At 56.1% G+C, this 16,656-nt stretch overlaps 1 protein-coding gene across 1 annotated transcript in view; it reads right to left on the bottom strand.

Annotated features, from left to right (window-relative positions):
- Positions 1-11,517, bottom strand: part of SORL1 (sortilin related receptor 1) — a 40,490-nt gene extending 28,973 nt beyond the window's left edge. The window contains exons 1-7 of the mRNA XM_084301658.1: positions 11,272-11,517; positions 4,671-4,787; positions 4,244-4,369; positions 3,814-3,975; positions 2,863-2,930; positions 2,042-2,222; positions 91-192 (exon numbers count right to left, since the gene is read on the bottom strand). Of these exons, the coding sequence (XP_084157784.1) occupies positions 91-192; positions 2,042-2,222; positions 2,863-2,930; positions 3,814-3,975; positions 4,244-4,369; positions 4,671-4,787; positions 11,272-11,487 (972 nt within the window). The 5' untranslated portion in view covers positions 11,488-11,517. The remainder of the gene's footprint in view (positions 1-90; positions 193-2,041; positions 2,223-2,862; positions 2,931-3,813; positions 3,976-4,243; positions 4,370-4,670; positions 4,788-11,271) is intronic.
- Between the last annotated feature and the right edge of the window lie 5,139 nt (positions 11,518-16,656).

Below are 16,656 nucleotides of genomic sequence, written 5' to 3'. Positions count from 1 at the left end.
TTACATGTAGGGCAATTTGGCTTTTCCACTTAGCAGTCACTCTTCCCCCTGCCCTGCAGCAGGGAGGTCATCTTGGACGGCACCGCTTACCTTAATTGGGTGCTTGGTAACGAACTGGGCCACCCGCATTGGCTTGCGGTTGAAGGAAACCCAGAGCTGGACCGACGGCGGCTGCGAGCTACCCAGCAAACGCTGTGGTGGAGCAGAAGGAAACATTAGGAGCAGATTTCAGCCCTGAAAATGCCCTGAAATTGGCTGAATCGGGCAAATCCATGGATGGTGTGGCTGGGGAGCGAGCTGGCACCCACTGCCCACCTCCCTGAACCCGAACCTACAAGGCAGGGATGGTGACAGCATCCCTGCAGCAGCGATGAACACGAGCATCCCTCCTGCTGCCCCTTCTGCCAGGTCAGGTGGAGGGAAGGAGGCTGGATTGGAGCAGAACAGCCTGTCCTCGCCTTCCTATTTTTAATGATTTGCACCAAGTGAAAGGCGCCAGCGCTGAGCCAAAAAAGCAAAAGCTGGGGGCAACACATTTCACGTGGGTTGCCAACGGTAAGAACCCAAACCCAGATTTAGGCTCCAAAAATAAGCGGCCTGATTTTTCCCAGGCTCTGCATCGCTAAGCAACCGCGGCTCCCATGGCGAGGAGCAGGAGTCAGGAGGTCCCCGCGCCTCCGCGCCCGAGACGCGGCCGCTCTCCTCCCCTGCACCACGGCAAGGTTTGGTGCAGGGACCAGATCCCGAGCATGGGACCCCCATCGCCAAACCAGGGGGTCCCAGCCAGGCTGATTGCACCAGAGTAGGTCCTACTGGTCCTCATGCACAGGTAATTTTAATGTGATTTGGTGCAGCACCAGCCAGTACAGGAGAAAGCGTGGCAGTGGCCCCTGCACCCCAGGAGTTCTCCAGGAGCAGAAACAACCCTGAAGAAACCCCGAATTGAGGTCGTGCTGCCAAATGTCATGGCTCAAACCAGCTCCAGCTGTCAGGGTGCTGCCCATGAACCCGAAGGCTGTGCAGGACGGGCTGGCACCTCCATGTCCCCACGCTTCCCCTGACACCAGCAGCGCACCCAGATAAAATCTGCAGGCTGCAGGGCGGGCGCAGCGCCAAGGCGCTGGGCCCTAGGAGGTGCAGGAGAGATTTCTGAGAAACTGAAAGCCCTCCTCTGAGCTGTCGTCTGCACGGTGATGTGTTTGCTGCTCGCTGCTGAGGAACCACGGCGTGGTTGTGCAAGGAGCCACCCCCAAAGGGCAAACAAAGCGCTTGCTGGAACAGCCTCGGTGGCAGCAGCAAGGGGGATGCAGTGCTTGCATCTTGTAAAAAGGACGGTGCTCCTTAAATTCGAGGGAGAACAAGCGTTGTAGCTCCTTTGTAAAGGATTTGCCAGCAGTGAAAGCACCGATAGGGAGCTTGATGCTTTCAGGCTTCCCTTTGGGTTTGTCTGAAACTGGCTGACAGCTTCAAAACCAGAGGGGAACTGGACTGCCAGGGGAAAAAAGGACCACAGCCATCCACCACCACCCCCTTCCCTTAGGAAAGCCAAGTGACAGCCCGGCTCTCTCACCATCCTGGAGCACGTTAGGCTGCTTGGACGTAGCTCATGCTTGAGCATAATCCTCACTGACACGTGGCCTCCAGCCACCGAGCCACAGCCCCCCTCCTCCTGCCTCTGCAGGCATCCCGTGCATACTCCCGGGGCCCGGCACTTGGCAGCCTGACCTACTTCTGCCCAGCTTGATGAAAAAGAGGGTAGGAGACAGCAGAGCTGCTCGGCACTGCCTTATCCACGGCAGCACGAGGGCATGCAGTGAAGGTAGTGGCCGATAGCCCATGGGGAGCCTTGGTGGCAAGCTGGCCCAGAGGCTACTGATGGTCCAGAGGCTACAGATGCAGCAGGAAGGAGCAGCATCCCTAGCAAATGCTCTCCCCATGCTTTAGACATAAATATTTGCTGGTTGTTTTGTTCAGGATCCCGGCCCCTGCCCTCTGTGGCCACAGCGGCACGTCACAAGCACGGTGCTCACAGGGTACGTACCACAGACTTGGTGGCAAACAGGTATTTGTCCCTGAGCTGGAAGTCTTCGGCGTCTTCCAGGATCACCTCTTCGTTTTCTCGGGTTTGGAAGAAATCCGTGCTGCGAATGACAGTCGAAGCCCCGGAAGGCTCGTGCCGCTCGATGTACACCGTGTTTGGCTTGTCGTAGGGCTCGACGCCCCTGGAATTAAAAACAAAAAAGTGAGGTTTTATCATTCCTGCGCTCCCAAAGGCACCGAGGAGCCGCAGCCCTTCCCAGAGAAGCGTTCAGCATGCAAAGTGTGGGGGGAGCTGGAGCACCCCTGGCTGCACCCAAGGTGCAGAGCCCAGGGAGCTCAGGGAGGAGGAGGCTCTGCAGTGCCCACGGGAGCTCTATGAAAGGGAGAGGGACCGGGCACGGCTCAGGGAATGCAACGGCAATGTTTGCCCAGGTGTGTTTGCCTCCTGAAGTTACCGCGGCGCTCTGTGTTTCCTATTTTCCTTGTTAAGCTCTAGGCCAGGAACGATGGGTTCGGAGCCCTCGCCAGCCCTGTTTGTCAAGTGCTGTCCCTTCTGATGTGACCCCGAGGAGATGAGATGGAAATCTAGATTAAATGGCACGTTTGCATACTGCGAGGCGTGTGGTGAAACTACGGAGATGGGGATCAGGATCGGGAGGGCTCGGTGCTGCCCTGCTGGAGGGAGCTGCGGTGGCCAGGGAAGAAGAAAGTCGGTGTCCGGGATGCCACTGGGTGCTGGGACAGGGTTGGATGCTCCTTGGCACCCCCAAAAAAGTGGGGAGAGGGCAGGAGCTGGATGGGACACAAAGCCACGACACGTACCAAGAAAAGGACTTGACGTGTTCCTGAATCATGATCCAGGTCTGGCCAAAATCATCCGATTTCCAGAGCTGCAATGACAAAGGTGAGAAATGCCAGGGGGACGCGGACCCTGCAGCAACCCACAAGAGGGAATCCCTCCCACCAGGAGGATTTCCCCCTGCCTGCCGAGCTGCTTGGTTTTCCAGTAACTCCGAATTAAAAATAACTTCTTTTCTTTTTTTTAATAACGGGTAAATATCCGGGTAGAGCCGCCACCCTCTCGGGGCTGGTTGCAGCACCGAGCCCAGCAGCGCGCTATCACTGCCCATCTGCGGCTGCAAGGAAGGCAAAGTTCACGAGCAGAAAGAGCAGAGATAGCATCTCGCATTGCGCCAGCAAGAGCAGCAGCAGCGATAAACACACCCGCCCGCAGGCACATCAGCCCCTCTGCAGCTCCCAGCCTCCACAGGGCCCTTGTCCCTGAAAGCTGCCTGATTTTTTTTTTAATTTTCTGAGCACCGTGGTGGCTCCCGAGCTGGGATTTTTGCATTTTATTTTTTGCTTGCAGCCCCAGCAGCCTGCCCGGGATAGGTTCTGCTCGCAGCCAGCTCCATCCCATCGGGAAGGCATCAGGGTGCTCACAGGGACCGTGCACGCATCCCGCTCATCACTCCCCGCTCATGGTTTAGGGGATGCTTGCTCAACCTCCAAATTTCACACATGCCATGCGTGTGTGCGTATCTGAAGGTGATGTAATTATTTACAGACTGTACCCTGTGTCTTCAGGGAAAAAAAAAATAATAAAAAGGGGTTGTTTTCGAGAAGCAATTTGTTATGCAAGACCCAAAGCCAAACCACATGCCCACGTTTAATGCTGCAGGGGCCGTTCCTGGCTGAGCTGTGGGTTAGGACTGCAGCAGTCGGGGAGATGGGGCCAAGGGGTCAGGGTGAAGCCAGGGGAGAAGCTCTCACCTGCTTGTTGGGATGGGACCTGTCGAAGCCCAAGACGAGGTTAGGGTTCCTGCTGTGCAGGAGGAGGTCTGCTGCCCTGAAGGGGATCGAGAAGCCCTGGATGCTCTTGCAGAAGTCAGTGGTGAGCCAGAGGTAGGGGACGAAGGCATCCACAAAGATATACTGGGGACAGAGTGGGTAGGAAGGAAGGAGAAAAACAGGCAGTCAGCCTCCTGGAGATCAGAGCAGGGCACAAGCTACCAGGGAGAGGGAGACAGATCCTGGGGGAGCATTTGGGTGGCTGAACTGTGGAGAGGGGAATATCCATGGGGATGGCGAGTGGCAGCTCAGCTGCTGCAGGGCAAGGACTTCCCACCTCGCTTTATGAGAGCTTCAGCTGGGAGAAAGGTGCCCTCGTCCCTCCCTCCCCAAAGGACTTGTCCCTCCTCACCCGCTGGTTGTCAGCTGGGCTGTGGTAGAACTGGGAGATGGCCACGGCGCTGCTGTTGCCGTCCCCGAAGCTGAACCGCTCCGAAATCTTTTTAAAGCTCTTCCCGTAGTCGTAGGAGACGTAGACCTGGAGGAACACGCTGGGTTACAGCGGGCAGAGGCCACACGGTGCCAAGGCAGAGGTGAAGCAAGAAGGAACCCGCAGCCACCCCGTGCCAGAGCCGGGCAGCATCACCATGGGGTACAGCACTCTGCGTGCTGCTGGGGGGTCTGCTGTGCCAGAATTGACCCCAAAATAGTGTGGGGTCATTGTCACACTATGCTTATCTCCCAGGGCAAACCTGGGGGCCTCTCCAGCATCTCTGCACGGAGCAGGAGGCTGTGAACGCTCGCCCGGTGCCACGGGAAGGGCAGGCTGCGGTACTTACGTCGCTGTTTTTGGGACCCAGCAAGGACAGGCTGTCTCTAGCCAAGGCCACGATCACGTTGCTCTTCTCTCCTGCCCAGTGAACGACCATCTGGTTGTGGGAGTCGTTGAGGCTGACCTGCAGCGCGGAGGAGAAGGGCACCGCCGTCAGCCTGGGCTGCGGGGGAGGCTGCCGGCACCGGCTCATCCCGGGAAACGCACGGGGTTTGGGGAAAGTCCTCCAAACTGGGGCTTGGGGAAGCTCATTCGAACCGTGAGATGAAAACCCTGAAGGCAATAAGCTTGGGGGCTTCGTGCCCAGCTCCTCAGAGCTCAGTGGGGCTGGGAATGCGTTTATTGTGAGTACCAGCCAGGTGCTCAGCACTCGCTGCAAGCTACCACAGGGTTAAAGCACCGAGAAGACTTCCCCGGGGAGGAGGCGGTAAAGGAGCATCTGTTATGAACATGCTGGTGAAACCTATGTGTCTGAAGGGGTTCGTTTTCCTCATATTTTTCCTCGGTGAAAGAGGATTTGGGGGATGACAAGAACAAAAATGACCCCCAGGTTGTGAAGGGTCCCTCCGGGGATGCCATCGCAGCCCCACTCCAGCAGGAGCTGAAGGTGCAGGAGCTGAAGGTGCAGGAGCTCTGCACAACCCCGCTGTCTGTAGGCAAGCTGCAAAAATACGGGGCTAAGCCCTTCTTAGGGCTGATGCCTTGCAGCTCCTGCCCCCCCCCCCCAGCGACCAGAAAATAAATGCTTGGGAAAAACGAGGGGTTTATTCTGCTGGGGGGGGAGGCGAGTGGAACAGAAGTCTCCAAATCCCTCTTATATAATGGGTTCGTGCAAAGGGGGAGAAATAATAATAAAAACAAATTAAAACCATGCAGGGGGGGCAGTGAGAAGCACCCCAGGGTCTGTGCCCAGCTCAGCTCGGCACAGCCCCGGTCTCCCCTTTTTCCCTGTTAAAAGCAAAACATCACATCTAATTTTTTTTTTTTTTTTTGGTATATTTTGGTTATTCTAGTTATTTTGTTCAGATTCCCAGTTGTGCCCAGGATGAGGTTTATTGCTGTCGGGGTTTGGGGAGAGGGGGGCTGTGGGTGCAGGGTCCCTGCAGGGGTCCAGTGCCTGCTCCTGAAGGCAAGGCAGAGCCGAGGGGTGCCTGGCCTGCTGTCGGGATGTGACACTCAGGACAGCGATAACCAGGACCCCCATCCTTGCTCTCTGGGTAGCAGCAGCACCTCGTGCCCCAAGCTAACAGCTCCTGGTGTCTGGTTGACCAGGATGTGTCCTGTGAAATAGCATAAGATCTCTTATCCCTGCCCTGAGCAACCTGTCCCCGCTTGCAGGGGTGACACTCACTCAGCAGACCCCGATGTCACAGTCCCTGGCTCCCCTGGTGCAGGAACCTTCCCCAGGAGCTGCTCGATCCTAAAAGGAGGCAATGGCCGGTGCCTAATGGAAGCAGCATTTAGCGTAATTTCCTCTTAATGGGGCTGTGTTTTGGGCTCTGCCAAGTGATTAAGTGTATATGAAATATGCATGAAATTCTAATTTGTCCTCCCAGTACGTGAGGTGCCAGATGAAGTCCGGGAGGGGAGAACTGGAGCCAAAGCACAACGGAGGCCGCTTGGGTGTGCGGTTAATGCAGTTCCTGCTGCTAGAGTTGCTCCCGTTTGGTTTTCCTCCTGTTAACAGCATCCCCCAACACGTGGAAGCTGGGAAGGGACAAGAGGGCATCCCTTGGAGCTGATGTCTGGCCAAGCAGGCAGGAGCTTCCTTGGGGTGTGAAGGGCAGAGCCTGACCCCGAGCTCAGGTGCTGGCTGTGCTAGGGGGGTGGCACTGCCATGGGATGCGTGACCACAGCACGGACACCTTGTATGAGCAGGAGCTTCTCAGGCCTGGCTGGTGTCAGACCTCAGCACGTGCTTTTCATGAAGAAGTGACGTGGTGCGAGCCCTCGGTGCTGAAAAAATGGGGCTGCACAAGGCAAAAAAAAAAAAAAAAAAAAAAGCCTAAAAGCCTCCTAGGGTTATGTTTTTTTCCCCGTCCTTGTTATGTAATGAAAATGAGATGCTTAAAAACAAATGCGGTTCCTAGAAAATTTCTGAATAATTAATAGGCTTGATAAGCGAGCCCGTTGGAGAGCCATTGGCCTCTGCGGTTTTGAGCTGCTGCCGAAACTTTCAAGGTTTCTTGGCAGGAGGGGGGACACGAGCTTCACATGGCCCTGCAGGCATGGTGTGGGTGCTCTGCTGGTTCGGCTGAAGCCTTTGTGCAACCCCCAGCAAGCTGTGGCCATGAGCCATGAGCCACTGCTTGCTTAGGGTGCTCAGAGAGCAATGCCAAAGGTTGCAGAAAAGGCCCTGGCTAAATATTTTGCTCCTGTTAGCCGTAAAATGGGGACACAGCAAGTGGGATCAGAAGCAAAGCTGCTGCTCAGGTAGCTCAGGGCTTTGAAAGTGTAGGATCTGCACCTCTTGCCCCACGGCTTGCTGGAAGCTGCAGTGGGCTGGTGCTAGCCTGTCCCTCCCCGTGCCCCCAGCAAGGTTTGTGCCATGGTCTGGCATCACGGGGAGCCACAAGGCAGCACCCACCCCGTGTGCCTGCTGCATCCACGGCACGCTGAGCTCCTCGTGTGCTCCCCCTGAAGCTCCGTTACCGTTCCTTCTGCTCGGCTCCCGAGCATCTGCTTCTATCCCTGCCACGGTATTTTAAAATACCTTCTGTGCCTGCCGTGGCGCTGCTTGTGGCTTGGACTGAAAATGCCAGGGCCTGAAATCATTGATATGAAACACGGGTGACTCATTTCAGAGAGTGCCAGGCCCATGTTAATTCTGCTAATACCGAAATCATCTGCTTGCAGAGCTGTTTTCTCTCTGCTACCACCAACAGAGCTCTCCTTTTGCTGCTGTGCCTAAAAGAAAGGCAAAGGGGGAATGGAGGGGGGAAAATTGGGGTTGGGAAGGAAGGGACAGGGGGCCTGGGGACCAGTGCCAGGATGTGTTGTCCTGGATGCCACCAGAAGGTCCCCGTCTGATCCGGGAAGGTCTCCGCAGGGCCAGCAATCTAGGTCAAAATTAAGTACGGTTCAAATCCGATGTAGTGCAATTGATTTCTCCGCTCACATAGCTGGGTGGCTTTACCCTGCGAAGCACTTTTCTCTGTCCTCGGGAAGAAGAACGGCTCTTTGGCACTTTGCAGGTCATCAGGGGCTAGGTGAGCTCGCATTCAGGGACGTGCTAATGGCATCAGAAGAAAAAAAATCTCTCGCCCTCTGTGCTCGGGGGCCACTTTGGCTGCGTGTTATCAGGACATGGAGGCACCAAGGGGCTCCAGATACCTCGATGCAGCTCTGCCCACTGGCACCAGAGGTCCCTCCAGCCAGGGAGGAGGCTGCCCTCCAGGGAAAACTGTTATTCTTGGCGATCTGTAAGAGCACTGTGTGTCGGAGGGATGTGTGCTACCAGCTGAGGGTGTCCTTTGGGGTCCCCATGGCTGTGGAGAGGGGCAGGGGGTGCCAGGGGCTTGCAGGAGCATGGGGAGAGGCACGGGGCCTGGCGGTGACAGCAAGCAGCACGAGTGGCTGTGGTGGAGCAGTTGTGGTTAGGTGAGATGTTTCATGTCCCATCGTGGCTTCCAGCAAAGGTTTCTGCTTGCTTCTGGTGAGGGAGGGCTGATAAACCCCATCGAGACAGGAAAGGGCGCTCTGCAGCTCAGCGCTCAAAGTGTGTTTGTGCTGGAGTTGCAGGGGAAATGCTGTCCCTAGCCCTGATCCTCTCCTTTGCCTCCCAGGACTAGCAGATGGGGTTAATTAACATCCTGCCCCACCACTTCTCATCATCATCATCATCATCTGCTGCTGCTGAGACCCCGGCAGGCTTGGAGCCAGCACACAGGTAGGCAGCCGGTGCTGCAGCTTCTTCTGCCTCTTGTTCTTGCACTGCACAAAGTTGAGGCTTTGGAGTAAGAAAAGCTGGAGAGAAGCCTGGAAGGTCCCAGGGGTTGGGGCCTGAGGGTGCTGAGCTGCTGGAAAGCTTTTGCTTGTAGCCGTGTGTGCAGCCTGGGTGAGGAGGAGACTGCTGGTGGTGAGCTGAGGGAAATCCACATAACGAATTGTGCTTCTGTCTTTGTTGGCGTTTAGGGCAAGAGGTGTCCGAGCCTGTTCCTGAAGGTGCTGAGCAAGCTGCGTCTGGCTCCTGAGCAGCAACGAGGGCTTTGGACTGCTTTCTCCACCTTGTTTCTAGCTGTCGCGGTGCGTCCCTCTTGCTCTGGTCCCCTGGCCATGTCACCTGCAGCGGTGACAGGCAGCACCAGCCTCACACCACGCTGCCCTTCACCTCCACACGAGGCTGCTTCGGGGCTGGGGCAGAGCAGGGAGCTTCGGGGCAGGAGCCAAGGTGCAGCATATGGCCGAGCGACCTGCCAAGCGCACAGGAGCAGGATGCGCCCCAGATAAGGGTCCCCTGCCGTGCTGTCGGTGGCTCGCTCCAAGCACTGTCCCCTTGCTGGTGTCCCTCCTTTACAGGCTGCTTGTCTGAACACGCGATTTTCCTCTGGCATTAGAGGAGCACCAGAGACATGGGAGGGATGGGGCTCGTGTGGTGTTTGTGATGAAGCAGGAGCATCGTTGTACAAGGCTTTTTTTTTCTTCTGTGCTGGGATGTGATAACTGCACATCCCTTTCTCCTTTCTTTTCTAAAGTAGACCACGATTTAAAGCACTGCACGGCCTGGGAGAGGGGCTGCATCCCAAACCACTCAAAAGTGGTTTCTTGAGCTAATAAACTCAGTGATGTCCGGTATCAAAGCTTTAACATTTTCACGTCCTACCCCAAAGCAGCAAAAGGGCAAATTTTGGTATTCAACCTGCACATGAAACTGCTGGTGAGAGCAACTTAATTCTCCAGGCAAATCCCTTCTGAAAGCTTAAAGCAACAAGAAATCACCCAACGGAGGCAAACTTTGATGTGTAGCTCCCACTGCTTCCCCTCTGTCCCATTCTGGGTGTCACTGGGCTTACCACAGCCTCCCAAATTCGCTGTATGTGTCAAGGCTGCTCATGCCCGAGCCATGCAGGTGGGGGGAGGCTGGGGGGAAAATGCCTCTTACTGAAAATGAGAGGCAAATATAATGTTTTTCTTTCTGAAATAGGGTCGCAAAATTTTTATTTATTTATTTATTTTTTAAAGCAGCCAAATGTTGAGGCAAGAGGAGGCGAAGCAGGGTTTCAAGGAGGGGTAGGAATTGCTCAAGGTGGGGGTAGAAGTTGCTTTCCTGGCCTGAAAATCAGGGAGCAGGGCTTTAGGAGCAGCACAGGCACTGTTCGTGCCCCTCTGGAGCCTGGCCTGCCCCCTGGCTGGCTCTTGCCTATCCTAGAAGTAGGAAGAAGGGGAAATTATAGGGTCTGGGGAAGGTTAAGTGCTAGCTAAGGAGGCAAACAGATGTGGCTGAGGACAGGGAGCCTCACCTGCAGCGTGCCTCATCTGTGCACCCCAGGGCAGTCTTTTGGGGCTGTGGTGGGACACGGGCAGCGGAAGCAAGGAGGGTCAAACGAGGCAACATCATTTAGTCTGACGTATGGAGATTAAAAACAACAAGAAAGAGGATGGGCTGTTTCAGCCCGAAGCCTCCCGCGGCAGGCAGCCTGCTGGGTGTAATTCCTTCACATCCCTCAAGTGATGGAAAAAGGGGGAGGGGGGCTGTGGTCCCAGTTGCAAAACTTGCCAAGGAGCTGAGCCCCGAGCAGGGGCGCTTCCAGCAGCAGCAATTCCTGGGCTGTGCTGAGGAGCAGCTCCTCTCCCCCTCTTTTAGAAAAGCCACGGGGAACGGCTCAGAAACACGAAATCCTTACAGAGAAGGGCACGGCGCATCACACAGCAAGGTTTTCTATCAAAGGTCACCCCTTCCACCTGGGTTCTGCATGTTAGGATGTTTAACACGGGCACGTTTAGGTGATGCCACCCACCCCAGGGCCTCGCTGTCCCATCCGTGCGCTAGCCAAGGGGCTACCTGGCGGTGTCACCGCTGCTTGCCCTTGGCCACCAGCATCTCCTGCTGCTCATTTGGGTGGGATGGAGCCCGTGAGCATGCACTGAGAAGGGCAAGGTGGCTGAGAACAACAGGAGAGGTGGAAATCGGTGGCAACAGCGCCCAGCATCTCGCTGCCGGCCTCTCTCAGCGGGGCAGACCCCGTGCACGGAGATGATTTTGCGTGGGGATGCTTTGCCTGCGAGCATGTCCCAGCCCCTTCTCATGGGGGGGGAGGGCTTGGGCTGGGGAGGGGGGTGGTCGTGGTCCCCATGGGGGGGTGCCCACTGCTCCAGGGGGATCCCCGGGGCCAGAGCACGGGGAAAAAATCACGCGGGGGGAAGGTGGAGGTGAGGGGGGGGAGCGTTGTGTCCCCAGGCCTGGGGACATGCGGGGGGGGGGTACAGAGGGACGGGGACACCGGCAGCGGGGGGGAGCGCAGGGGGTGATGTAACGCGGCGCTCCGCCGCTTGGTTCATTGAATCGCTTTTTTTTTTTTTTTTAAATATATATTTTTTTTAAGTGTGGGTGGGGGTCTCCGGGTGGGGTTGGGGGTGTCGGGGAGGGGCTGGGGGTCAGCAGGGCTCACCTGTCCGTACACCTGGATGGGCTCCGGCGGGCGCTGCTGCGCTGCGCGGCGGCTCCGCGGGGCTTCGGCGGCGGCGGGCGGCGGGGCGCGGAGCAGCGCCGCGGGTCCCCCCCGGTTCCCCCGGTTCCCTCGGCTTCCCGGCGTCGTGAAGAGAAGCAGCAGCGGCAGGAGGAGCCCCCAGGCCCGGCGAGCCCCGGCTTTGCTCGCCGTCGCCATCTTCGTGCCGCCGGGGCCGTGCGGAGCCGTGCGGAGCCGGGAGGAGCGGAGCGCCGCGCCGCCGCCCGGAGAGAATGTGCAACGGGCTCCGCATCCCCGCCCCCGGAGCGCTGCCCCCCTCGGGGATGCTCGGGGATCCGGGGGTCGGCCCGAGGGGCTTTCAGGCCGGGGATGCTCGAAAAGGAGCGGTGAAAATGGATTTAAATAGCTAGGTGGTAAGGGGTGCGCGGAGGGGGGAGAGAGGTGGGGAATAATAAGGGGGTAGAAAGAGGTGAGGGTAAATCAGTAAGAGGGTGGGAAGTGGTGAGGAGAGCTGGGCAGAAAGCGGCAAGAGAAAAGGAACGGTCAGAAAGCAGAGAGAAAAAATAAGAGGGCAGAAAGCGGTGAGAAAAAGTAAGGGGGCATAAAGCGGTGAGAAAAAAATAAGGGGGCAGAAAGTAGTGAGAAAAAATAAAGGGGCAGAAAGTGGAGAGAAAAAATAAGGGGGCAGAAAGAGGTCAGAAAAAATAAGGAGGCAGAAAGCAGAGAGAAAATAAGGGGTCAGAAAGTGGTCGGAAAAAATAATGGGTCAAAAAACAGAGAAAAAATAATGGGTCAAAAAAGAAAAAAAAAAAAAAAAAAAAAAAACAGAAAAAATAAGGGGTCAGAAAGCTGCAAGAATAAATAAGCAGTCAGACAGGGGTGGTAAAAATTAAGTGGTCAGAAAGCGGTGAGAAAAAAGTGGTCAGAAAGCAGCAAGAGATTATAAGCAGTCAGAAATGCACACTGAAAAATAATAATAAGAACTCGATAAGAATAAGCAATCAAGAGCCCAGCAATCAAAATGCACAATCAAAACCCCAATCAAAAACATACAATCACAACCACAACCAAGAACCAGCGATAAATAAATAAACACATCTATGTGTAAAGAAAGGGTTGCGGGGTTTTCTCTCTGGGGGTGCATAAGTTTTCCCTACCACCCCAAAAAAAAACGAGGTGCACATTTCCTCTGCCCACCCCTAGCAGGATGTGGTCCTGGGGCACCCCGGTGTCTGTGGGCAGTGCCGCTTGCATCTGGGCTGTGGTTTACTGGGAGCTGGGCCCAGGCTGTCACTGGTGCCACCTGTAGGGAGGGTTAACAGAAGATTTATGAAGGCCGTGCAGCGTCTGTGTGTTGTGGAGGTTACCTCGTCTGCCAACCGAAGAGCTTTGTGTCTCGCCTATCTCCAGCCCCATCCTTGTGCTGGGGGCTTTTTGGGGCAAGCAGTTTTGTAGGGAACCCGTTGGCCCTGGCACGAGGAGAAAGGGCCAGCAGGGCGCACGGTGGCATAGGTGCAGGTCCTGGATGCAGAGGGGGTGCGATGAGGAGCCACAGCCCTGGGTCCCCTCCTCATCCCCAGCCCCTCAGCACCCCAGCAGGAGGTTTCCAGCACGATGTGCTGCCGGAGCAGCTCCTTCTGTGCAGGGCCAAGCCAGCTGGCCGTGCGCACCCCCATAAAATACTCGGCACAGGTGATGTGCCTGCGTGGCCCTCATAGCTCATCCCTGTGGCAGAGATGATGTACAGCTACACGGGGATGGTGCAGAGCTGCTGCCCGTGGCAGCAACCCGGATTTATTGGTGCAGGAGAAGGATTTGGCTCTTGGGAGCGGGGATTTCACTCGAGGTGCCCGCAAGCTGCAAGGAGAAATTCTGGAGCATCCTTTCCAGATAGCATCCCACTCGTCCTTGCCAAGGGCTCGTGTGGCCATATTGATGGGCAATGTTGTGCTGGATGGGTTTTTAGGTGCAGGGCACCTAAACCCCATTCCTAACGCCATGAGAAAACCCTCAAAGCCCATGGCTGTGGACTAACCATGCGGGGAGGAATGCTCATCAGTCCCTCGACCAGCCCCCAGGCAATCTGGGACCCCCACATCTCGCTGGCTTTAATAGCAGCAGTGCTGCCCGGAGCTTTCCCTGAGGAACCTTTCACCTAGAAACCTAGTTAACGTGTTTCAATTACGGAGTCGATACAATTATAAGCCCTCCTAATAAAGCTTTTAGCTATCTTGACTCCGTGTAATGTGCCTCCGGAGGATCACAGGTCACCGGGGTAAGGGCAGAGACTGCGGGAGATTCTGGTTTTGAACAAACCCATAAAATGGGTTTCTGGCTGGAGAGGAATCCCAAAAGGCTGTGGGAGCCCATCCCGAAAGAGCTGCCCTGAATTCCCGGACAAAGCAGCAGCTGAACATGATAAAATAATAAATAATAAAGAAATAGGAACAGGTAGGAAATGAGGAACTGGCTTGGTCACGGTTTCCAAAGCAAGGAAACGGGTGTGCATCGGGCTCCCCCTCGTCCTCCCGGCCCCCGTGTCGTGCAGTAGTGAGGACCCCTCGAGGGGGCTGAGCGCTGGTAACTGGGAACAGATGAATGGCCCTTTCTTTGCAGCAGGGAATATAGGGTTCTCCTCTGCCAAGGTAAGGTTTTGAAATAATAACAATCATAATGATCCGTCCCCTGCTGTCGAGGGGAGGGGGAGCAGCAGAGTTTATTTTAAGGGACATCTGGAGTTCATCAGCAGCAGGGGCTGGGAACGCCGAGTGGAGGTAAGGAGCCCCTGCCTCCTGCTTCCTCCCCGTTATTTAAGGGATGCCTTGCATGTTGCTGGACTCGAGAGCAGACCCCAAGCCTTGCAGAGCGATCCCATCCCTACACACAGGCCAGAGAGCAGAACCCCAAGGAGCCGCGCTGTAAAGCTTGGGCTGAGCCTGGTGCTCAGCCAGGGTGCTGTGGGCACATGGGGACTGTGAAAAGTGCCCGTCCTTTGGGAAATCCTGCAAGGTACAGACCCAAGCAGTCAGTTCTGCATCTATTTCCTAGGCCACCTAGCTTTTAGATGAAGAATTAGCTGCTGTTGTGCCGGGGAGCCAGACTTCTCAATGGGGCACGGACGGAGCCCTGCGGGTCACTAATCCTTTCCGCTCCCCTCTCTGCACTCTCACGCCAAGAATCCCTGGCTGGAAACCCAGAGGAAAAATCATTTCCTACAGCCTTCAGGCCTGGCTGTGTGGAGAGTTCCAGCTCAGGGCTGTGTTCCCCGGCGGGCTCACGGGTTGTAGTGGCTTTGCATGCTGCCACGCATCCCCGGGGCTCTCCCCAAAGGGGCTGGGAGCTGGGTAGGGGGACAAGGGGACGTGGTGCCTGTTGTGGGGCTGTTTTGCAGGGAATAGCTATGGCAGTAACCCTCGTGGTGATCGTAACAGCATCGTGGCTTTGAGCTCTTCCCTTGGTTTTGCAGGTGGCACCAATCCCAGGCTCAGCTGGAGGAAAATGTGGGTGCTCCATGCCATAGTCCCCTCTTTTATTTTAATTATTTTATTTTATTTTATTTTATTTTATTTTATTTTATTTTATTTTATTTTATTTTATTTTATTTTATTTTATTTTATTTTATTTTATTTTATTTTATATTTTATTTTATTTTATTTTTTTCCCCCAGCCAACTTCTGGGCTGTCTGCTCAAAACAAAGCAGGTGGCATCCCAGGGTGGGGGGGACACACGTTCTCCAGCAGCCTTTCCCCAGCAGGACCAAGCACACGAAACACACACAGTATCACCCTCTCCTGTGTCTGCACCTCCTGTTGAGTAGCAATGAATGTGTTGGGGAACGCACAAAATCCATATAGACCCAGTGCTTTGCATGAGGCTGGCTGATTGTAATTATTACTTTTATCATCACCCCTTGATGTCTCCCCACCCCACCACCCTTGCAGCCACACCAGCAGAGGCGCTGCCCTTGCAAACACAATTAAGTTGCTCTGCTGTAATTGTTTTTTTCCCACAGGCTCCTGTTATTTTTTCCCCTGACAAACCCCCAGAGGCATTGCTGACTAACTGGCTAGGAGATCTCAGCCCCAAGAAGCAGCCCAGGAGGCATTATTCAGCCCTCGCAGCCCATGGAGTGGCAGCAGGTGGGAAAAGCTGAGGTCCTTTAACGAGCTGGGACTCGGTGTCTGGGGCCAAGGCTGCTGGGTGTGAGCCCCGAGGGATGCAAAGGGGGTTGGTATGGGTCATCCCACCGATTTATCAGCAGCAGCCTGCTTTGCAAGAACACCCACCCACGCCTGGTGGGGCCAGTGGGTGGCAAATCCCCAGGGGTGCCACGTGCTAGGGCAGGGAGACGGGTGCCAGGCTTTTCCCGAGGGAGGAGGGCCCCCCCAGCTTTCGTGCCCAGCCCCGTGCTGTTGTCCCTGTGCTCGATCCAGGCTTTGCCTTGACCCTTGGTGCTTGTCTGGACTCCAAATTGTGCAGGGGCAGAGTTCGCGTGCACGTGGGGGGATTGAGAAAGCGCGGGGAGGGGAGAGCAGGGAGATGGGAGCGTGCTGTGGGGGCAGGGAAACACGTTGTTTGGGGAGCAGAGGGACTGTGGTGCCCATCAGTGGGGTATTTGGTCCCAGAATGGGTGCAGGTGTCTGTCCACGTCCCTGCACACCACAGCACCCCAAGAAGCAAAGTGCCATACGGTCACCCCGCGTGGCACCGACCCAGGCAGGTGCTCCCCGAAGGCACTGAGCCCTCTGATGGGGGAAAGAATGATTAAAAAGGGTGACAGGCACCGTGCTTGGGGCTGGCTCTAGGTCCTGGGAGCAGCCAAAACCAGCTATGGGACGGGGTTGGGGTTATGACTGCAGCAGGGATGCGATGGGGAGATCCGTGCACCCGCACAGGGCACGAGGCATCGGCTGCTGGTGCAGCTCCTGCTGCTCTTCGGGGTGCATCTGCAGGGGAGGAGGGAGGCTGAAGGTTTTGGCACCTGCCACGGACTCAGGACAACGCTGTCACAAGCCCTCGGGGTGCCCTCCAGCACCCCAGGGACAGCAGCACCCCGCCTGGGGCTGGGAAGGCAGGAGGCCGGCAGCAGGGGAGATTTGGGGCAGGGGAGGTAAAAGAGCAGTGCTGACCCCACATGGCCAAGCTCGGGGGGTATTCAGCACGTTCTGGGGTTCCTGGTGGCTTCCACAGCACTGGGACAAGCAAAGAGGGGGGACTCGGGGTGCTGGGGAGGTGCTGGGACCACGTCCCCCTGTGCCTTATGCAGGGGGCGATCGGTGTGGGGCACGGAGCGAGGTGCTACTGGGGAGAAACGGGGTGCTGGGCGCTCTCTGGATTGGGAACAGAGGCTGGAGATGTCACCAAAG

Source organism: Netta rufina (assembly GCF_964035555.1).
Source record: "Netta rufina genome assembly, chromosome: 25".
NCBI lineage: Eukaryota > Metazoa > Chordata > Aves > Anseriformes > Anatidae > Netta > Netta rufina.
This window is presented reverse-complemented; position numbering and strand designations above follow the sequence as displayed.